The sequence below is a fragment of the Schistocerca gregaria genome, chromosome 1 (assembly GCF_023897955.1).
Source record: "Schistocerca gregaria isolate iqSchGreg1 chromosome 1, iqSchGreg1.2, whole genome shotgun sequence".
Classification (NCBI taxonomy): Eukaryota; Metazoa; Arthropoda; class Insecta; order Orthoptera; family Acrididae; genus Schistocerca; species Schistocerca gregaria.
The window spans coordinates 755,946,293-755,969,336 of NC_064920.1; the positions used below are offsets into that span (position 1 = coordinate 755,946,293).

Below are 23,044 nucleotides of genomic sequence, written 5' to 3' on the forward strand. Positions count from 1 at the left end.
AAGCAACACAAAATGTGGACCTGAGAAAGTATTGTGGCTGGCCAATACATCGCCCATACTACTCAACTTGTTGAAATGTCGATCACAAAGTAATTGTAAGTTCAATCTGTACCCTTTTTTTATACAGGGTGTATACACCCGGGAAATCTGGGAAAAACCTGGTAATTTTTTCATCCAGGAGAAAACTGGGAAAAACTCAGTAATTTTTTGGAATGCAGAGAATTTTCCATTGTTTTAGTTGTCAGTTAAATTTTTGTGATTTTTGACTGGTAAGAACTGATACTCAACAAAGAATATTGCTGTATACCACGACTGCAGAATATTGCGGCAGCAATAAAATGTAAAAGAGAGGGGGAAAAACCGAAACAAAACTTCTGTTGCAAAGGAAATGCGTCGTTTACAACACACACACACACACACACACACACACACACACACGTGCGCGTCTGCCAAAAGCAAAAGATGTTTACCGAGCGAGGTGGCACAGTGGTTAGCACACTGGACTCGCATTCTGGAGGACTACGGTTCAATCCCGCGTCCGGCCATCCTGATTTAGGTTTTCAGTGATTTCCCTATATCGCTTCAGGCAAATGCCGGGATGGCCCCTTTGAAAGGGCACGGCCGATTTCCTTTCCCATCCTTCCCTAATTCGGGCTTGTGCTCCGTCTCTAATGACCTTGTTGTCGACGGGACGTTAAATACAAATTTCCTCCTCCTCCTCCTCCTCCTCCTCCTCCTCCTCCTCCTGTCAAATTTGTTAGGACAAAGACTATGCAATACTTCGTAACAACAAACTGCTTCAGATAAGTGTGACTTCACAATTGTTTACATTAGGTTCACTTGAGCAGTTGCCAGAGGGCTAATATGCGTGTGCAGTTCTGTCGTATATGAGCAATAACTTCTCCCACTTCTGGTCACTTGAAGCCAGATGTTAACTGGAAAATTTTTCTGACATGCCCAAGCTGCCAGATTTGTACAGAGCAGTCTTTAAGTTGTAGTGAATGGGGTGGGGTTAGTATGTACATGACCCGTGTTTACATTTAGTGATTTTGTGGTTTCCTCTTTGTTTGCAGCTCCCACATCAAATAGAAACAAAATGGATTTCTGTGACTGGGATCTATCAAGTGGATTAAAACACATCACATAATTACAGAAGGCAGAAATATGTTATTAGTTTCAGTTCACTGATTTTATTTTATTTCCATGTTTTTTATCAGTCAAGCATTAATGGCTTTACATAACAATGAAGCTATTTGTCAGTTTGCTAAAGAAATTTGGCTTTTTATTAATCTTTTCTGCTGAGGCAGTCATTCATTTGGAATGAAGTGTTTCATTCCACAGTATAGGCTAGTTCCAACTGTTCGCTGAATTTCAAGTGCATGTTTTCATCTTCTGGCATGTATGACATTATGCCATAATAAGGTACCAAACATGAGATAGTACAGTAGTGGTACTCAAAGAAAACGTGCATCTTGAAAACCTTAATATTAAGTTAGGACCTACTTCATTGAGAATCTGGACATACGAATGTGCACTTAAAGCCGAATTATGGATTTTAGTATGGTTTATGAAATTCCCGATGCTCTTAGGGTATCATCTGAAAAGGTAAGATCTCTTAATGCTTTATATGTCTGAACATATGGGCATCCTGCACCAGCATAACCGTGCACAAGCAGTAACGCCTGTTTTCTGGTGCTCTCTGGCACCTGCTGAAATGAACCTGTTTCTAACCGATCTCGGGGAAAATATTGTGAATGATGGTTTTAAGAGAGGTACTTTCAAAGTAAATTTCCTTTTACACAAGGTGAATGAAGTTACGCATGAGAATGTGCAATGAATTTCTTAAATCGCACAATGTTTGATGCTCGTAGGACCAGCTACTTTGATAAACTTTGAGCCCAGAACAACACACATTTGTCATTGTTTTAAATTTTACTGGCACATTTGTATGATGTATCTTAATATACAACACATGCAAAAAGACCAGATTACGTGTGAAAGCTTAGCTTCTCTTGTAGGTTATTAATCTTGGAGATCAATATTATAGTGAAAACTTAGCTGTTCCATGTAGCTACACTATGTATATTAATTAAAACCATTAACTTTTTCTGTTTGTGTTTGAGCTACTTAAACAGTGATGTTGCTGGCTACATAACGTGTTGTATGCTCTGCATATCTGCTGTCACTGGCAAGTGAGATCACATGACATGAGTTATGATAGCCTTACAAAAAGGCATCACAGTCTAGATTTCAGTGCTTTGAAAATTAATGTGCTGTGTGTGGTGGTGGAATTCGAATTTATACTTTTGTAATAGAAAAATATGCAGTCTATCACAATACCAAAATATGCAAGTAATGTTGCCACACATCAAAGAGCTTTCTAATTTTTTTTTATAAAGTGCCAGGATGTTATGCACTGGTGTGCAAAACATTAGCCATTCAAAGGTTTTATAAGTTTCATGGTTCTGTGGGAAAGTATACTGCCACTTAACACAGAGGTGTACTTTTACCCAGGAAAAAGTGCATTTTTAACCGGGAAATCCGGTATTTTTTTCCTTGTCCTTGTATATACCCTGTTACATCAACTATGAAAGGAGCAAGCCGCAGCTACCTATGTTCTTGAATTTCACATATTATGGTTATGAAATGCTTCTATAACAGAACATGTGCATGATTTTATTCCAGAACACAGAGATAAGAAAGGATTCACACCATTAATTTTGGCAGCCACAGCAGGACATGAAAAAGTAGTAGAAATACTGTTAAATCATGGTGCAGAGATAGAAGCCCAGTCGGAGAGAACTAAGGATACACCACTCTCTCTTGCCTGTTCAGGAGGTCGTTACGAGGTAATATTAATGCACTTCATGTGCTTTACATATTTACAATTGATTAGTTGTTGAATGTATTTCACTTATATTTATTCTACTTCCTAATTGTGTCTGTAATAAATTTTAATTTCCCACTCCTAGAGAGATATTAAGACTACAAATCAAGGTAATATGAGATAGAACATAATCAGTTACTAACAAAGAGATAGAGGGGCTGGCCAGTACTTACCTCAGCTCAGTACAGCCGATAGAAACACAAAAAACAACCGAAAATTTAAGTTCCTAGCTTTCAGAATAAATGTTCCTTCATCCGGGAGGAGAGAGGGGAAAGAAAGGGAAGAAGGGAAAGTGGATTTAGTTACTCACAACCCAGGTTATGAAGCAACAGGGAAAGGAAAACAGGGAAGGTAGCAAGGATGGAGGCATGGTTGTCAGAGGGAAGCCAAAGATATTCTACTGTAGGTAGTGTGCCAGCTTCAAACCAAAGAGGATGCATACAGAAGTAAAGAGGTGTGTAGTATAAAGATGTAGGATGAATAGATGCATGAATGGCTAAAGAGGAGAAGACTGAAAAAAAAAAAAAAAAAAAAAAAAAATGGGAGTGAGGTTGTTTAACGTAGGTTCAGTCCAGGGGGATGGCGGGATGAAAGGATGTGCTGGAGTGCAAGTTCCCATCTCCGCAGTTCAGAGGGACTGGTGTTGGGTGGGAGAAGCCAAATGGCACATACAGTGTAGCAGGTTCCTAGGTCCCTAGAATTATGCTGGAGGGCATGCTCCGCTACTGGGTATTGGACATCTCCTAGGCGGACAGTTCGTCTGTGTCCGTTCATGCGCTCAGCCAGTTTAGTTGTTGTCATACCAATGTAAAAGGCTGTGCAGTGCAGGCATGTCAGCTGATAAATGACATGTGTAGTTTCACACGTGGCCCTGCCTTGAATTGTGTATGTTTTACCAGTAGCGGGGCTGGAGTAGGTGGTTGTGGGGGGGGGGGGGGGATGCATGGGGCAGGTTTTGCAGCGGGGTCGGTTACAGGGGTAGGAACTGCTGGGTAGAGAAGGTAGTCTGGGAATATTGTAGGGTTTAACAAGGATGTTATGGAGGTTAGGGTGGCGACGAAAGGCAACTCTGGGTGGTGTGGGGAGAATTTTGTCAAGGGATGATCTCATTTCAGGGGTTGACTTGAGAAAGTCATATCCCTGGCGGAGTAATTTATTGATGTATTCGAGGCCAGGATAATATTGGGTGACAAGGGGGATGCTTCTTTGTGGTCTGAGGGTAGGAATATTGTTGTTGGACGGGGAGGAATGTATTGCTCGGGAGATCTGTTTGTGGACAAGGTTGGCAGGATAGTTGCGGGAGAGGAAAGCACTGATCAGGTTATTGGTGTAATTGTTGAGGGATTCGTCACTGGAGCAGATACGTTTGCCACGAATACCTAGGCTGTAGGGAAGGGAGTGTTTGATGTGGAATGGATGGCAGCTATCAAAGTGAAGGTACTGTTGTTTGTTTGTGGGTTTGATATGGACAGAGGTGTTGATGTGAGCTTCAACAAGATGGTCAACATCCAGGAAGGTGGCTTGGGTTTTGGAGAAGGACCAGGTGAAATTCAGATTCGAAAAGGAGTTGAGGTTATGGGGGAAATTAAGGAGTGTTTCTTGACCATGAGTCCAGACCACAAAGATGTCATCTATAAACCTATACCAGGCCAGGGAAAGCAGCTGTTGGGTCTTCAGGAAAGCCGCCTCCATGCGGCCCATGAAGAGGTTGGCATAGGACGGAGCCATCCTGATTCCCATGGCAGTTCCCCTGATTTGTTTGTAGGTCTGGCTTTCAAAAGTGAAGTAATTATGGGTGAGGATGAAGTTAGTGTGATAAGGAACGAGGTTTTTGGAAGATCTTCGGGTGGGCGTTGGGAGAGGTAGTGCTCAAGGGCAGAGAGACCATGGGTGTGTGGGATGTTTGTGTAAAGGGATGTAGCATCTATGGTGACAAGAAAGGTTTCAAGTGGGAGAGGAGTGGGAATGGATTTGAGGTGTTCTAGGAAGTGGTTTGTGTCCTTGATGTAGGATGGGAGTCTGATAGAACATAATCAGAAATACATAGATTGGGAGCTACAGTAACACTTACTGTTTTGAGATAAATATTTCTTGTGTATGCTGTTCTGAAGCCTCAATAAATTATATGAATTGCATGCTGTTATAATAATCCACAAGAGCTGTTTTTCTTATATTTTGTATACTGCTACTGGTTTCACATGATGGCTCATTCGTAAGCAGTACAAAGACACAGTCAAGCTGTTACCAGTGCTCCCATCCCCCTCCTGCCCACTCAAATGTGTATGTACATACATGTGTGTGTGTGTGTGTGTGGGGGGGGGGGGGCATTTTTTGGTTGTATGTATAATTTTTACTTACAACCATATTAAAGGCTACATTGCACTCATCAGATAGAGGAAGCATTGAGTTGCAGAAGACATGTTCATGAAAAAGAATGAATGCTAGAAATATTCAGCTTTAGGGCTAAGTCTTCCATCGGAAGTGTAATTCACAAACACACATCGCCACTGTTGTCTCCTGGCATTGAGATCCGACTGCAGTGTTCAGAGACAACAGTGGCCTTGTGGTTTTGTGAATATAAGACAGTTTACTGCTTATCAAGAATTTAAGTCTGCAAGCTGAATATTGTAGCATTGTTTTTCATTGTGGCTGTCTACAAGTGCTGCCTGCTGCCTCCATATGATGAGTAGCAGTCTATTCCTTTCACAGTGTTCTTATTCCGTCGTAGACTTCCATTGGTTGAATTTTTACTGATGTTATAAGATCTTAGGATTTAAATGTTATTTTTCAATTGATGTCTTCTTCTGTCATATTTGTGCATGACAGTTATAATATCAATTTGTGTGTCAGAGATACACTTTGTTGTTAAACTTATGTCCTCATAGATACGACTAAACATTATTCACTAATGGACAGACTAAGTGGCGGTGCTTTTAACTAGTTCTGAAACATAGCTTTCACTGCTGCTTAGCTTGCAGGGGAAAGACATTAATTACAGAAATATTGTAAAATAATTATTTCTCTTTCTTTGAAGATGTAACTTTTGAAGATCTAATTCCTGCTTTAAATGTAATCTCGTGCTTTATGTTTTGGTTTCACTATCTTAAGATTTTGCATTTTGTCTGGTTTCAGTTGTTATATTGTGTGTTATACCTTGAAAAAAATCTTCGAAACAAATTCCTACATCATAATCTGTACATCAGAATGGCATTCCCTTTTGTCTCCCCATTTTGTTGCAAAACTTCATCATATAGCACTTTACACCTTTTTCTCCTTTCAATCAAAAAAAGTTGTAGTTTCTGATCCAAACATAAGATATTTCAAGAAGCTTGCAGAATTTGCGTCCCTCAACACACACTAGCCAGCAACGCTAACCATTACCGAGCGAGGTTGTGCAGTGGTTAGCACACTGGACTCTCATTCGGGAGGATGACGGTTCACTCCTGTCTCCAGCCATCCTGATTTAGGTTTTTCGTGATTCCCCTAAATCGTTTCAGGTAAATGCCGGGATGGTTCCTTTGAAAGGGCACGGCTGATTTCCTTCCCTAACCCGAGCTTGTGTCCGTCTCTAATGACCTCGTTGTCTACGGGACGTTAAACAACACTAACCTAACCCTAACCTAACGCTAACCGTTAAACCACACTGTGTACACCATAACTCTTAGCATTGCTGTCTGTCCTTGAGAAACAGCAACTTGCTGTTTCAAAAATTCTCATTGAACTCAGCCACAGAACTTGGATCTATCCTGTCAATGGTCCTGTCTATGGCAGCTTCGGAAGATCATAAACATTCTTGTCATGTGGTTACAACTTCTTCATGCTGATGAGCATTGGAGGTAATCCCACCCATTGAAGCTGTCATCACTGAGTGAATCTTCAGTTTTCTTGAAACTCTCCTTGTCGATCTGCACCACTGAATTTTAGCAGGGCTTCATAAAGAGAACGTGGGTGATGTCTCTGCCCTTCTGCCTTCTCGATGAAGTCACAATCCTTCGACTCCATATGTGATATCCGACAAGTGATGAAAGATATGATGTGTTCCAAAGTAGTGCTTCAGTAACTTTTACGAAGTCCTACTTTTACATAAGGCCACAAAAAATCCAAACTAGTGCTCCTAGGCTGTATCTCACTGATCGATGCTTGGTCCCAATCTCTCTGTTGCACATCAGTGTTCTTAGAGAGCTGATTGTCCAATGTCTTATTGTTTTCTCTGAGGCCATTCGTCAGTAGATGGGAGGCATTTGTCAACCGGTGTGTGATGTCCCATCATGAAATTACGTGTAATGCTAGCCTCGCCTGGAAAACTTTTCCATGGTTTGGGATAATCACATAGGGTGTGCCATGCTTGAAAATGGTATCTTCTACAAACTATTCTGCAATTTCCAGATCTCTGGTAGTTGGCACAACTTCAGCGACAGCATAGTGGATGGCGTATTCATTGCAGCTTATTCTCAATCGATTCCATTTGTCGATGTGTGGGAAACTCCCCATGAGGTTGGTTCCAATTCGGTGGCATGTCTCTGCTGCCTGTGGGTTGGTGCCAAATGCTACTGAGGTAATTGTGGCACATGCTTCTGTCATTCGCACTCCCCACAGTGGCTCTCATCGTGCCTTGCAGATTGGTAGAGATCTGAATAGTTATAACTGGTGTATTCTCCAACTAGTGTCCTGTCAAAACCACATAGTCCAGATCCAAAGGCAGGGCTGTCAAAGAAGTAAAACACTTCAAACTGAAAGCATGTTTACTACTAACACCAACATACACCCAGAACAGAACTGGTCTTCTGGATGAAAAGTGCAGTTATTTATAAAAACATATAACATTCCAGAAAATAAAAAAGTATATTTCAAGAAAATTCTGAAAATAATTACTTCATAACAAATAATTGCTAATGGTTGAGTTTCAACTAGTGACCTGCAGCATGCCATACAACAACACTCACCACTAAGACACACTGCATGCATAACAGCTCTTGGCAATGTGCTAAAAGTTCACCTTTATTGAGTCTTGTCTTGGGTATCTTCTTCATATTGGATCTAAGTGTAACAGTTACTTTCGTTCCTATCTGTACTTCAAAAAATTACCTAGGTATATTCTTACAATAATTGTCCATCCAGAGAATGTTGTATGTCACTTGAAAACAAGCCCGCCAACTTTCACTACAATCTGACTGGTTTCAGAGTTTACATAGAAATAAAATTTCGTTTCTACTTATTTGGAACTTCCAAATTCCAGTCTGCTTTACTCTGAGATGATAAAAGTAACAAGATACCCCCCAAATTGTGTTGGACCTCCTGTTGTCCTGTGTAGTGCAGCAGCTGAGGTGGCAAGGATTCATTGTGTTGGAAGTCTCCTGTAGGAATATTGAGCCAATCTCTCTCTATCTCTCTCTCTCTCTCTCTCTCTCTCTCTCTCTCTCTCTCTCTTTCTCTCTTTTGGAGTCCATAGTTGCAAAAGTGCTGCCAGCACGAAGTTGACGAGTGGTTGCAAATGGTATCAAAGTAGCTGAGCATAATCATTTCCAGTCAGTGATCCATGTAAACACAGCCCACACAATTATGGAGCCACCACCAGCTTGCTCAGTACCTTTGTGACAACTTGGGTCCATGGCTTCAGAGTTCCGCACCATACTTGAATCTTACCCTCAGCTGCTACCGACTGAAATCGGGACTCATCTGACCAGTTGACCGTTTTCCAGTCATCTAGGGTCCAACCAATATTGTCACAAGCCCAGGAAAGGCACTGCAGATGATGTGTTACTATAAGCAAAGGCACACACGTCGGTTGTCTTCGCCATAGCCCATTAATGCCAAATTTTGCCTCATTATCATAGTGGATAAGTCCATTATATGTCCATCATTGATTTCTGTGGTCATTTCATGCAGTATTGCAGTGACGGCTCTACACAGGTGCCACTGGTCTAGCTTGTTAAGTGAAGGGCGCGCAGCCACTTAGTTGTCCATGGTGAAAGGTAATGCGTGAAATTTTGATATTGTCGGCACACTGCTGACACTGGATCTCAGAACATATAACACCCTCACAATTTCTGAAATGGAATTTCCCTTGTGTCCAGCTTCAGCTACCATTCCGCATTCAAAGTCTGTTAATTCTGATTGTGCAGCCATAGTGGCATCAGAATACTTTCTACGTGAATCACCTGAGTGTAAATGACAGCTCCACCAATGCACTGCCCTTTGATTCCATGTGTACGCGATATTATTGCAATCTGTATATGTGTATATCGCTGTCCAATGACACTTGTCGCCCCATTGTATATTGTGCATTATTTGCTGATGTGACTTGATCGATTTGTGCATTTGTTCTTCATTGTTTCCAGATGTTTGTTTCAAAAAATCTAGTATCCTCAACATGACACACGGTTTGCATCATGATGAATGTATTAAATATTATTTCAGAGTAGAACGTATGGAATAAAAGAGGCAGACTTTGTTTCTTGTGATGTATGTCTGTGAAACTACTGTCAAAGGTGTATCACCAAATCTCCATATTTATTTTGTAATTGTTGCCCATCTTCTAAGTTAAGTTTCTGAAAATGATGATGACTGAAAAGTATGACTTAATGTACATCGTTTTATTGTCTCAGTTTCTCATGTTTGTTGAAAATATTACAATATAATAAGACAATTTAATCACCTCATGTATTGTGTTGGAAGAGTAAGGACTGGCTTATGATACTCTTGTGTTATATTGCAGGTCGTGGAATTATTATTACAAAGAAATGCTAATAAAGAACACCGTAATGTCTCAGACTATACGCCACTAAGTTTGGCGGCATCTGGTGGATATGTTAATATAATTAAGCTCCTTTTGGCGCATGGAGCAGAAATAAACTCTCGCACAGGTAGCAAGCTAGGCATATCTCCTCTCATGTTGGCTGCAATGAATGGCCATACTGGTAAGCACTTAAACAATGTGTGTGTTGTACCTCAAGTATTTAGTTGGTGTTCAGCATATTTTAAACCAATTTGCTAATTCTTATTTCAGCTGCGGTAAAACTACTGCTTGACATGGGGAGTGACATCAATGCTCAAATTGAGACTAATCGCAACACAGCCCTCACACTAGCATGTTTCCAAGGTAACAATTTGGTCCCTCGAAAATTCTAATTGTTGCTGTTGTAAATCAATTAACATTCTATGCTTTTGATTGTTGTTGTTACCATAAGATGTTATTAAGTCAGTTAAAATACTTGTCTTTCTTTTGCTAGGACGACATGAAGTGGTGAGTCTTTTGCTGGATCGCAAGGCAAATGTTGAGCATCGAGCAAAGACAGGTTTAACACCACTAATGGAAGCTGCAAGTGGTGGCTATGTCGAAGTTGGTCGTGTCCTACTGGACAAGGGTGCTGATGTAAATGCACCACCTGTGCCTTCATCACGTGATACAGCACTGACAATAGCTGCCGACAAGGGTCATTGTCGGTTTGTGGAACTTCTACTTTCAAGGTATAAAACTCTTCATTTTTAGCAGTAGCATAGGATAATGATCAGTGTTAACAGTGCAAGTAATTGTGTAAGAAGTCTCAAACAATAATAACTATTTCGAAATTTACATTTCTCCCCGCCAGTGACAATTGATCTTTGTTTGAGTAATGACCTACAGTCAAGTCAGTATAAAATGATCACTGATAGCTGGAACTGCTGTTGCCAGCTTTCAGCTGTGAAGCACAAATGAGTACACGCGAAAACCATAGTCTTTTATGAAACTGTGACAACACTGAGGCACTGGCATACACATACTTACATAATCACATTGCATGAATGGTTGAAATAGGCTTGCAAAGTTGCCGAGTCGAGCCCACTGCAAATGGCTGTGACCATCTTGTTCTGACTTGAGTACAGAAAACTTTTTATATGGTCTTGTAATTTCTTTTGTTCAGCATAAATATTAAACCCAAAGTATCATATGAAAAGATATTTTCTTCTGAATTGGTTCCTTATATCCTGCATCATTGTTTCATATTTTGGGATAAGAGTTTATGCCATCCAGTACCCTGGAAACAGAGAAATGTCAGGGAACTTTTTATTCTGGAAAAATCAGGGAATTTTATAAAAATAGTGGGAAAGGTTTTGATCCGATTTGGTTTTGGGCAAAGGCATTTGCATGTGTTAATCTTGCCTAGATGAAGCGCCACACTCACCATTCACCCTCAGTTCGCTGCAGGTCAACTGCTTACTGCTGGTGATAGAGCATCCTTATCCCCTCTACCTCTTCTGTCCAACACAAAGGAGAATGTTATTTGCCTGCTGAGAAACTCCAGCGTAACATCATTATGATGCATAACGCACCGTATCGAAGACAACAGAAGCTGTGTATAGATTTTTATGATACTTCAAAACCCTAAACAAGAACAGCCATTTAAGCATACAACTATTATGTCTTAAATGAGTATATTCATTACAATTTTGCTGTTGTTTCATTCTTTGAAAGTGAGAAATTGGCAACTTTACAGAAATGACCTAAGAATACTTGAAGCAAAGTATTTTGAAAAAATAGCAGCTTGGGAAAAAAGTTACGCTTTTTTTATCTCTGGAAGTAAGTTTATGATAAACCTGGAAATTTGAATGAAATACCTTACCAATATACAGTCTCAGAATATAAATTGTCATCCTCCTACTGCTTTCCATGTAGGGCAAAGTCGATAATTTTAAAAAAGAAGAAGAAGAAGAAGCCAAAACAGGTGTCTGTAGCTCACTTTCACAGAAAAATATTAAAAATATTTTATACAAAGTCTTTTAAACCATTTTTATTACAAAGACCATGTCCCAAACCATCTAAAAAGTGAGAGTGTATAATGCAACAAAAACCAGCAACACAGTGGAGGCATAGTGAAAATGTGACCATGTTATGCTAGTACTCAATTTTGACATCTCTAATTATGTTCTCCTTAGCACAATATTTATAGATTTGTTCATAAAATTAATCAAAGTAGTTTAGGTATTAAATGCAATATGACCCTGAGAAAATACAAAAGTAAGATAATTTTGTTTTTTAGAATCGCTGGACAGCCAGGAGTACAGCAGAATCAAGAGACGTTGCTTAGCAATCCTCAAGTGTAATAAAATTGTAAAAATACAGGGGGAAAATTGTTTTCTGTTCTGTTCTTGTGACATTCCACTCTTATGTGCATTCATTCATGTGCCCATTCATGTGTACTTTAGAGCAGCAGTACGGGTGTGTACTGTGAACCAGTAGTTGTAAGGCAGACTGTGAATACAGTAGTCTGGGTTTCGACATCTGGCCTGTCCAAGGATTTTTGTGCGTCATTTACATTTTACTTCCCCTTTGTCATTGTTTCTTAATGTGAAAAAATGCTGAGTTGCACTCTGGTTTGTCACTGTTGAACTGTGTGTTCCCCTAGTTGGTTGGGTCAGTCATTTCAGAGGCCAGGTGAAGGCAGAGGCATTACCAACTCCGATAGGAGCATGCCTAATCAATGGTGTTGATACCATTCTCTGATGACAGTTTCACATTTTCTCACCACCCACCATACTGGTCCTTAATCATTAGTAAATAATTTTGTGGTGTTTATTTATTTACTCATTTATTTATTTATATTATCTTACAACAGAGGTGCTCAGGTTGAAGTGAAGAACAAGAAGGGCAACTCGCCACTCTGGTTAGCAGCAAACGGTGGACACTTAAATGTCGTTGAGCTGTTATACAATGCTGGTGCAGACATTGATTCTCAGGATAACAGGAAAGTAAGTTAGTTTTTTGTTTATTCTGTGGACTGTTATATCTTTTAGACTTCTAACAATTAAGTTGTTGCCACATTATTTTGACCTTCAGTTGCTTTTTGATGCTAAAATAAAGGCAGATTCACATCGGTATTCAACAAAATGAGACTTACTGTCACTGCCAAATGTCAGTGTGGTCACACCACACTGATCATAAACATTGTCATTTCGGGTAGCTTAGTATTGAACACAGAAAGTGAGGTTATTAGATACTGCCAATCTAACAGAAATATGGTGTATTCAGAACTACAGAAATTGAGTGAATGAATCAATTTGAACAGGACTAAAGGAACTAGCAATGATGTTGTAGTTTGTTAATGGCCAAAGCAAATTTTATTTTTTTAATACGAAAGTTGTCTTTTGTGTTTCCCACACTGCATGGAAGTGAAATAGTAGGAAAGCGTCATTCAGACATTTTAAAATATCAGCATATATTTGCTTGAAAAATAACCCCACATGTGAACCGAAATTTAGAAAGCAATATATAGAGCATTTTTACCCTATTCAATGTGTTTTGTTTTTCTCTCTAAGCACCAGATAATTCAAAAAAATCTCTCATTCAATAGAGCTGCCTTTTTGAAGATAAGAAAAGGACTTCTTAATGAAATGAAAATTGTTTGATCTGTTTGTTCTTATTTATGCACAATTTAGGTGTTTCCTTCTTCCAGATATTGTGAAACCAAATAATTTTCCATATTGGACATTTGTCCTCTTGTGAGAGAACACTTGCAAGAAAAATATATAAGCCCTCATGAAATCTTCTCAGTATGTCATGAAAATAAACTAAGCAAAAAGATTAAGCAGATAGCAAAGCGCAAAAGATATATACTGCAATGTAATTAAGCATGACAATACAATATGATGCCATTCCCTCCCAGCACGCCCACCAGCCCCAGTCAGTGCCAAAAACTTTCTGCTTGAAAATCTTAAACATATACGTTTATTCCATTTTCAGTTTGTGTGGATGCTACTATTTGTGTGGAACACTTTGTGCAATGTTTTGACCTTTTGTTCTGTGACGTACATTGTGAACTGACCTTAAAAATTTGTGCCAGTTTAGCTCAAATGTCTGATGGATTTATGTGATGATTCCAAATTTGCATTGATTAAAATAGTTTATTTCTTTTCTGCCCGAAAAGGTTTCTTGTCTGATGGCAGCCTTCCGGAAAGGTCACATGAAAGTTGTAAAATGGATGGTCAATCATGTAACTCAGTTCCCAAGTGATCAAGAAATGACTAGATACATTTCAACTGTCAGTGACAAGGTATGTTGAAAGGGGAATATTTATTTTTCTCGTATTACATTATATTTTATGTCTGCTTAATTATGCCTTTGATAGGTACATTTTATGAAGAAACTAGCTGAGAAACCCAGCATTGTCTAGGTGTTTCATTCCAATCTTCCGTTAGTCCATCCCCCCCCCCCCCCCCCCCCTCCGTTCCGGTCTGTCTCCTCTCTCTCCTATTATCTCTTGTCTTCTTCATCCCTCTTTCTCTGTCCATCAGCCCCCACCCTCTAATGGGAGGCTGATGGTTTCTAGCCCCACAGGATTTCTTTCCAGATAATATATAATGTGTGTACCATTTAAATTGTCGAGAGTTCCATTGCCTTTCTCTATCTTAAAATGACAGTTCATTCCATGTATAATGAATTGTGACTCTAATGATTGAGGTAACATTTCCTGAAATTTTTGTGCAGTAAACATTACCAAAAGTGCCCCCCCCCCCCCCCCCTTTTTAAGTTATTCAACGTGATACACCAGTTGCACAGTGTAACAGTGTACTTTTGTAGTATGCAATAACAAGTAAGAAAACCTTCTAATACAGCACTTCAATTTTGCAAACATGTAAATAAACATTGTGTGTGCTTGATTTTGTGTTTGTCAATCACAGTATACAATCATACAATCATGATGTCATGCAAACATCACAGTTGTCACACGTGATGGATGGAATAACTTAAATCACGCTACAAGATTAATGATTGACAGCTTCTTATTGATCACCTTCATTGACTTTGCCAACTCACAACCAGATCATCAGCTTTGAAAGTAACCTAGACCTAAGGCTACACTATATATATGAAGCTGCCACCACAAATTACATTCACAAAAAAGTAAAAATAATATTGAAATAAAAATTTTCAGTGAAGTGTTTTAATGCCAGAAACACGTTTGCATGGTATCCTATTTCCTGTACTGTGATTGACTGAGAGATTAAACAGAGTAGGTACCATATTGATTTTGTGAAACTAAAAATGACATATATGATTATTTTTGTATTTATACTTGTTTGCTATGAAAATATGCAATATACTAAGTGCATTGCATTAATGTCTTCATGGCAGAAGGAAAGGTGGGGAAGAGAGGTGGCATGGAGGATGGGGGTATGAGGAAGGAAAAAATATAGTGGAGTTAGTGGTGGCTTTTGGTCTAGTGACTATGAATACCTACTTCCAAAGAAAAATAGAGAAACTAATAACATACAGGAGTGGCGGAAATAAAAGCCAAATTGATTTTATGTAGACGGAAAAATAGTGGGGAGATGCGAAATATTAAGGTCATACATGGTGAAGGAATAGTAACACAACATTAGCTGATTGTAGCGGATTGTGAGATGCAAGTATGTAAAAGATAGAGGCACATAAATTGATGTGAGAGGAAAATTAACTGGTGAAGATTAAAGGAAAAAAAATTGAGAGGAGTTAAGTGAAAAAGTACTAGGAAAGGTAAAACTGGCAGTGTGTGTACAGCAATGGTGGAAAATAGTGTTGTTATAACGAAGACTGGGGAGGAGGTGTTTGGGTTAACATCTGGGAGAGGGGTGCCGAAAGATAAGATGAGGATGAGCAAGCATACAAAAGTGCAAAGGTGGAGGCAACACGAGCCATGGCTAAAGCTAAAGCTGAAGTAAGGAAGGCATACAAACAACTACAGAAAAATCAGGATATGAGACAACTAATACGGATAGGCAAATAGAGATAGAGCTTCTAAGGATCTAACAGCAGTAAAACAAATGAAAGATGAAACAGGAATAATTCTGCATGACTATGGAAAAATAATCAAAAGGTGGTTGGATTATTTTGAGAAATTGAGGAAGGAGGGGCAAACGATGGATATAAGCAGAGATGAAGTCGAACTGGCAGTTGAAAAGATGAAAAATGGGAAGGCAGTTGGCCCAGACCAGATCCCTGTTGAGGTATGGAAGTGTGTTGGTAAAAAAGGAATTGAGCTCCTTTGGGATTTAACGAAGATGATTTGGCGACAGGAGGAGATGGCAGATGAGTGGAGAACTAGTGTACTGATCCCAATATTTAAGGGGAAATGTGATGTGCAAGACTGCAGTTACTATAGAGGTATTAAACTGATAGCGCACACAATGAAAATTTGGGAAAGAGTTATAGAAGCAAGATTACGCAAGGAGACTGGTGTGTGAAGAACAGTTTGGGTTCATGCTTGGAAGAGGAATGACTGACTGCAATAAAGCCATGTGGATATTCTAGAGAGATATAATTTGCTTTGTAATTTATTGGGAAAGGCACTATCCATGCCAGCAGATAATTTTGGTTGTTGTCATATGTCTTATGTTGTGCTGATGGGAGATACAGACTACAGACAGCTGTTTCCACACTGTTGTGAAGTGTAACATATCAGCTGCATGATATTTCAGAAGAGAGCATGCTGTATTTTGAAAAAAACTTCAAATGGTTAATGATTGCTATGTTATTTTTTTCTTTAATTGGTTAGATTTATTGGGTGTAACGTAAATGATTTATTTTCAATTAATACCAAAATTGGCAGGCAATGACACCAAAATTAGAAGGGAAAAAATCTGTGCATTGGCAGAAAAATGGCATCAGTATTGGCAATAAAATAAAACCATTTTTTCTTGTCCCTGTGTGTCGCTTCATTCACCTCTGACAATGGTTTATTTACATGTCGTATTCAAAGTTGTTTGTAATAGACATTGAATTGTAGGTCCCCTTACAGCTGGTAAATCAGTTCAAAGATTGGATACATGCTCATTAAAGCACTTAGGGTGTCAACCAGCCTTCAGGTTGAGGGCAGATTTACCCTTCATATTTAGGCAGTGTGTAGAGCAGATAGTAAATTGCTGAAATGAATAGCAGATAAGCTAAAATGAAGTTCTGGTATAGTGTATAATTTCTTTGTTGATTCTCAGTTGTAATACCCTGCTGTGAAACAAATCATATTTCTACATCTTGTCCAGATTTCCCACTAACCCACATTTTTCCTCTTGTGCTTTCCGAATTTGTCTACCTGTACTTGCAGGTGAACAGACATGAGACCAGACTGTATATCCTACCCGTATTATAAGTTTCAGCGGATTTGATGCAAAAAAAGCTGGTGTTGGCCCACTTCACTTAGTTACCTCACATTTCTTTTAATTTTGTGTATTGAATGAAAATTGGGTGTTTGGACCATTCACAAATGCTGATGAAAAACATTTTCTTTTTATTATTATTATTATTTTTTTTTAATTCAAATTTCTGCAAACAGTTCCCTCTCCTCCCGAAGGCCCACTTGAAAATTATCTTTTCTTTGCGCCCCCGTTTCCCCCCCCCCCCCCCCCAAAAAAAAAAAAAAAAAAAAAAAAAAAAAAAAAAAAAAAAAAAAAAAAACTCCCATTGTAAGTTTCATTAGCAGTTCAGTTATTTAGACTATTCAAGAATTGATTACAGGATGCTGCTGCTATTATTGAATGGGCTACTACATATGATCGATCTTTAGAGGAACATTGTCTTTGAAAATTGATGTTTGTATCCATTAACTATAAGTAAATATTGCAGCAAAAAGCTTGTGCTTAAAATACGCCGTTCTTAGAAAACTGATGCCGCAATACTTAAACATTTGTCTTCAGATTTTGATAATTTTCCTCTTAATTCTGAATTAAATTGCAAATGTATGGTTAATAAAGCCAAACCTGGTATCAGTACTGTATTTTTCTTTTCCAGTTAATATGGTTGCTTCCGTTACTTAGTCCGGCATTTTGTAGATGTGGAATAAAACAATCGGTAGACTAACTTTTTGTTTGAGACAATTTAATGGCAAAATTGAAGCATGTCCAGTAAGCAGTTAAGTAATGTGATGTTGAATTTCCAAATGGTGTGTTCATACAATGATTCTTGACTGGTATGACTTATATTTGGGTAGACATTTTCTGAGGGTATTCTAACAGTGTTCTCAACTCATTTTCAGTACTGTGTGATTAATAGTTTTTGTAAGAGGTAGGTTCCATCTCCTATTTGCAATGGTTCTTCAACAGATAGACAAAATAGTTCCAGTTGACATTGATGTTTACATTATGAAAATACGGTTGACATTGATGTTTACACCAGGCACTGTATTGTCGGAAATCCCAACTGCAAAATGATGATGGGTGTTCATGAAAGCTGGAGAGTTTGTGGCTGCTGCAGTGGGTAACACAAAAACCAATATACAAAAACAGTAGTGCCAGTGCCACTGACTGAAAGTAGTGTGTCTGAGTGGATAAACGAAATATCCAACGTGCTGTGATTGCATTTTTTTACAATTTGTTGGATAACAACTAATCACTGTGCCACACATGATTACAATCATTGAAAACAGTCATTTAACAATTTGTGCTTACTGGATACAGCAGATAAGACACTGGAAAAACAAGGTAGAACACAGTTGTATGCTTACAAACTGTAAAGCGAAGAGATCTTTAGAACTGTAATGACATGGGAGGGATGGTTGATTTCCTTGAATCTATATGAAAAGGCAGTCAGTTGAATAGCATCTCATGCTGTTGGAAAAAGGAAAAGAAAGAAAGAAGAAAATTTCAGGTCAGTGCTATCTTCAAGGAAAGTTGTGCTGAAGGTCATTTTGGATTGAAAGATTGTGATTGTGGCAGATGTTTTGCAGAAAAGGTAAAGTATTAGTATTAAACAAAACATTAACATCCATCAAAAACTTGCTTGACAGTGAAAGTGTACAAATCAGTACTAAGAATACGAAATTAAAATGAAAAGTCTTGGCTTACCTACCATAGAGTTCAAACTTGGTTCATTTTTGGGCCACTAAAGAAGGTTCACAGCAGTCATATCTGCAAAAATAAGATGTATAGCAGATATAAAAAATGTCACAGAAGAACTGTGGAGCCACTTCTGAAGGACACTTGTATAGTTGTAACAATTTTCTTGTGGGTCTTATAAATTTGTCTTGATAATATTTCTTTTATTCAAATTTTGTCCTTCTGAAGTATGATTTGTTGGCCTCAGTGATAGTAATGTTTATAATTGACTTGATGTAATAATGAACAGCTTTGGGTGTAATTCAAGTTATGGAAGTCTTAAAAGTTAACAGCCAGCTGGTTAGTTAAGGCATCGAGTGGTTGGGTGGCACATAAGCATGATTGAAAAATGTTGAGTGGACAATCTCATCCTCCAGAATTGAACAGTACTCTCTCTGGGCTGCCACAGCTCCAGAAATCAGGGAATTTCAAACATGTCAGTAAATATCAGGGAAATTGGGGGAGGGGGGATGGAGGTGTCATGCATCATTGCTGGCTGGGTGCAGCTGATCATGTGCACAGTTTCCCTATTCCCTCATTACTACTCCTTTTCCTCTTCCTATCATCCCCTCAGCTTGCAGTCAGTGCTGCCACCACTTATTGCCTGTAGATCAGCAGTTGCAGGGAAGTGTGAGGAGTGGTTTGTTTGGATCTGATTCCCAGAGACTGTAGACACAGCAGCCAGAGATAGTGGTCATGTGTGCACGAATTGTCTGGGTCATTGTGTGAATGCTTGTGAACTCTTTTTTTTTTCTGTTAAAGGCTGTGGCTGAAAATTTAGTTGAGAGTGTGATTTCTTTTCTACATGCCTGTCTGGGCTCAGCAAACATCTGTAGAGTGAGTTGCTCCCTATCCTCATTATTATTGATTCTAAGAGTATTTGTAGAAGTTACCTGTTGCATGGATTGATCACCATGGTCTCATTTCAACAACATGCTGCCTGTGACTCATGAGTAACTGGCCACATGAGTAGATTTCCATTATGGGCCGAAAACGGAAGTCGTTTCTGTGGGTATCTGTAATGGATCGGGCCTTCCGATCTGAAGACATTCGGTTCCCACCATGTGCAGGCCCTGCCCGTTGGATGTAGTCCCACCGATCTGCCTGCAAGCTAGGTCTGTTTCTGTGTGGCATAATGCAGCATATTCTCGTGGTTTATCCAGGGACCAAGGACTGCCATGCTACTCAGCAGGCCAGTGGCCGTGGGGGTGATGGATTTCAGGAATTACGACCATCTCACCACAAGTACGTTGTACAGTGTGATGTTTTATAGACATTTTATTTGTTCTAATACATTTTGGCACTTCAAAAGTAGTTTATACGTTATAAAGTATAGATGATAAGAAGAAGAAAATTGTTAGTTACTGGTGGTTTGTAGGCTATGTACTCTTATATTTCTCGAAAGAAACATCGCCCGTAAAATAATGAAGGTAATAACAGACATAGTAATAGCACCAACGTTTTATTGGTGGTCACCTTCAGTGTTGGTTTACACAATTCTTCCCCGTCTCATACACCTCTTTCAAGAGGCCTACTTTGTGCTGAGGTTATTTGTGAAATCAGAGAAGGTACTTTAAAATCTGTCCTGCAAGTCCAAGGAAATGTGTATTTTTGTCACCAAATGTGTTTCGTTTTATTGAAATAAAATGATATCAGCGGTCTTAATGAAGTACACTTACCATTCAGTTCGCTTTCTCTATCCAAAACCATTTCATTACAAGAGATGTTGATGTTAGTACTGAAGATTTTTGCTCACATAAAGTTTTTTTTTTTTTTTTTTTTTTTAAATATGCCCTTGTTTGCACTGTAACTGCAAAATTCAGATTGTCAACTGATGTCTTAACTTGATCTTGAGACCTCAAAATTTGTCACGGAAAAAATGCTAAAACTTGTCTGGAAATCAGTAAAATATGAGGGAATTTCACTTGGGAAAACTTGTGGCAATTTTGCAGAAATACATTATTTCAGTGCTAATCATTTTTGTGGTGTTTCTTTTATGCATAACATTGAAACAGCTGAAACTTTCCACACATCAAGAATTGAATGAAATTTACTAAAAAACTATGAACTACACATTTATGTTTACTGCCTTCTGAAATATTGAACAATCCTCTTGGAATGGCCATCATCATAGTTGAAATTTAAAGTAAATCTCAAATTGCTTGTAACATTTGCTGAGAGGCTAGCAGTAAAATGGTGGATCCACACTCGTTAGGAACTGGGCTATATTGTTAGTTTATTATTAGTGATTTAAGATTTTTTGGGTTCCAGAATAAAGCAACGTAAGCTTTTGACAGTTTAGGAGGACACTTTTACTCTGCAGTGGAGTACATGCTCTAAATATTTCAAAGATTAAAACTTTGTGGCAGATTTGGACTTGGATTAGAAACCCTTTCTTTCTTTGCTAACTTAAGACAGGTTCATCGTCCTTTTTTACCAGACTACCATCTTTCAAAGAAAGATTAGTATGTACGATGCTACTGCGTAACTATAGAGGATTAGTGTGTGGTGCACAGAAACACAGAGTACACACATTCACATAATCATAAGCTTGTAACTGTTTGTGATTGTTTCTCTGTGCCAAACACCAATTCTCCATAGGCTAGTGCCGGCCGGTGTGGCCGTGCGGTTCTAGACGCTACAGTCTGGAAGCGTGTGACCGCTACGGTCGCAGGTTCGAATCCTGCTCGGGAATGGATGTGTGTGATGTCCTTAGGTTGGTTAGGTTTAAGTAGTTCTAAGTTCTAGGGGACTGATGACCACAGATGTAAAGTCTCATAGTGCTCAGAGCCATTTGAACCATTTCTCCATAGGTTAGTGATGTATGTATTTTTCCATCTGGCCATTTCCATTATTGTTAGTATGGAGAATGGCATACCTAGGAAAGAGGTGAAGGTGTATCAAAGCTTTAAACCAGGCTGTTAACTGTTTCTGTACAAAATATGTAGTTAGATCATTGTATGAGAAAAGCAGTGACGTAGGCACATGGCGATGGATGTAGGTACACACTTTAAATCTTTAAAGTACTTTCCATTGGTGATTTCCTGATGAAACCAGGTTCCTCTTCCTAAAATTCTCAAATTGGTGAAGCTGCTGTTGCACTTATTCCGACATGAAATCCTTACAGAAATTTTGAATCAACAAACTACATGAAGCACTTGTTAATTTTTTTTATGTGGAAACAGACTACTTGTCTGTTCATGGTAGTTGTGTACCTTGTTTTATCTTCAACGAATTAATGATGTTTGAAAAAAATTACTACTATGTCTATATATTATTTAACTTAACTCTTTTCTGACTGTTTACCTTAATATCTCCAGGAGCTGTTAGAAAAGTGCCAAGACTGTGTGAAGATCATTCGAGCAGCAAAAGACCAACAAGCAGCCAAAGCAAACAAAAATGCCAGCATCTTATTGGAAGAACTCGACATGGAAAAAACTAGAGAAGAATCAAAGAAGGCAGCCGCAGCTCGAAGGCGAGAACGGAAGAAGAAGAAGAAACTTGAGAAGAAAGAAGAAAAGCGGAAGCTTCATGAAGAAAACAAGAAGAATGAAATTCTGTACCAAGAAAATGAACAAACAACAAAAAAAGATGATGAGGAGGAGGAGGAAACTGAGAGACCTGAAGAGAATGAAGCAGGTGGGAACTGCTAAACACTCGCTGTTTGGTGACAGTACTGCTTTGCATTTCATTTTATTGGACACAAGAAGATTGCATTTATGTTTTTATTGCAAGCAATTTTAGTGTAAAGATGAATTAAGATATGACGGTATAATTTGCTGTTTGCCTACTGGGAGCCTTTTGAGAATGTTGCTGCTGCTTCTTGCTTGTATGTAAGTGTGTTGATCATCCTTAACATAAAAGAATAACTGCATTTCTGTTTCATCTGATGGTAAAATTTTGGAATGTGCTTAGCTGTGGGTAAAATAACTTTTTTAAAGTATAACAGAATATGCTTACTATTTTGGAACCAATTCTTGGGCTGCGGTGAAAAACATTTGTGTGTTGGTGGTACCCACTTCTATTCCTTTTGTTTCTTGCAATGGATTTCAATGTTTGGTTAATAAAAAATGCAAATGTATGTAAATAGCTTTTATTAAATCACATTATAATGTATTACACTTTTCAAAACCAAATTCTTTTTATTTGTTGCCATTTCATTCTTCATTCACGTCTGTATTGGCTTTATCGCTTTCTTATTGTTTCTTATACTTCTCACAATACTGCATTAATTTAATATTTCACACTCTCAAAGCTTTTGTGCGAAAATGCTGACATTCACATAAGAAAAGGCTAGAGTTGTTACTGTGACTTGTACCTATCGGGAAAATATTAGTA

At 38.6% G+C, this 23,044-nt stretch overlaps 1 protein-coding gene across 5 annotated transcripts in view; it reads left to right on the forward strand.

The window, feature by feature from the left end:
- The window catches only part of LOC126267792 (ankyrin repeat and KH domain-containing protein 1-like), a 228,577-nt gene that overhangs the window by 136,534 nt on the left and 68,999 nt on the right, over positions 1-23,044 (forward strand). For all 5 annotated transcript variants that reach the window (XM_049973097.1, XM_049973118.1, XM_049973105.1 and 2 more), the window contains 7 exons: positions 2,686-2,849; positions 9,603-9,804; positions 9,894-9,986; positions 10,117-10,354; positions 12,481-12,613; positions 13,789-13,914; positions 22,027-22,345. In XM_049973097.1, coding sequence (XP_049829054.1) covers positions 2,686-2,849; positions 9,603-9,804; positions 9,894-9,986; positions 10,117-10,354; positions 12,481-12,613; positions 13,789-13,914; positions 22,027-22,345 — 1,275 coding nt within the window. The remainder of the gene's footprint in view (positions 1-2,685; positions 2,850-9,602; positions 9,805-9,893; positions 9,987-10,116; positions 10,355-12,480; positions 12,614-13,788; positions 13,915-22,026; positions 22,346-23,044) is intronic.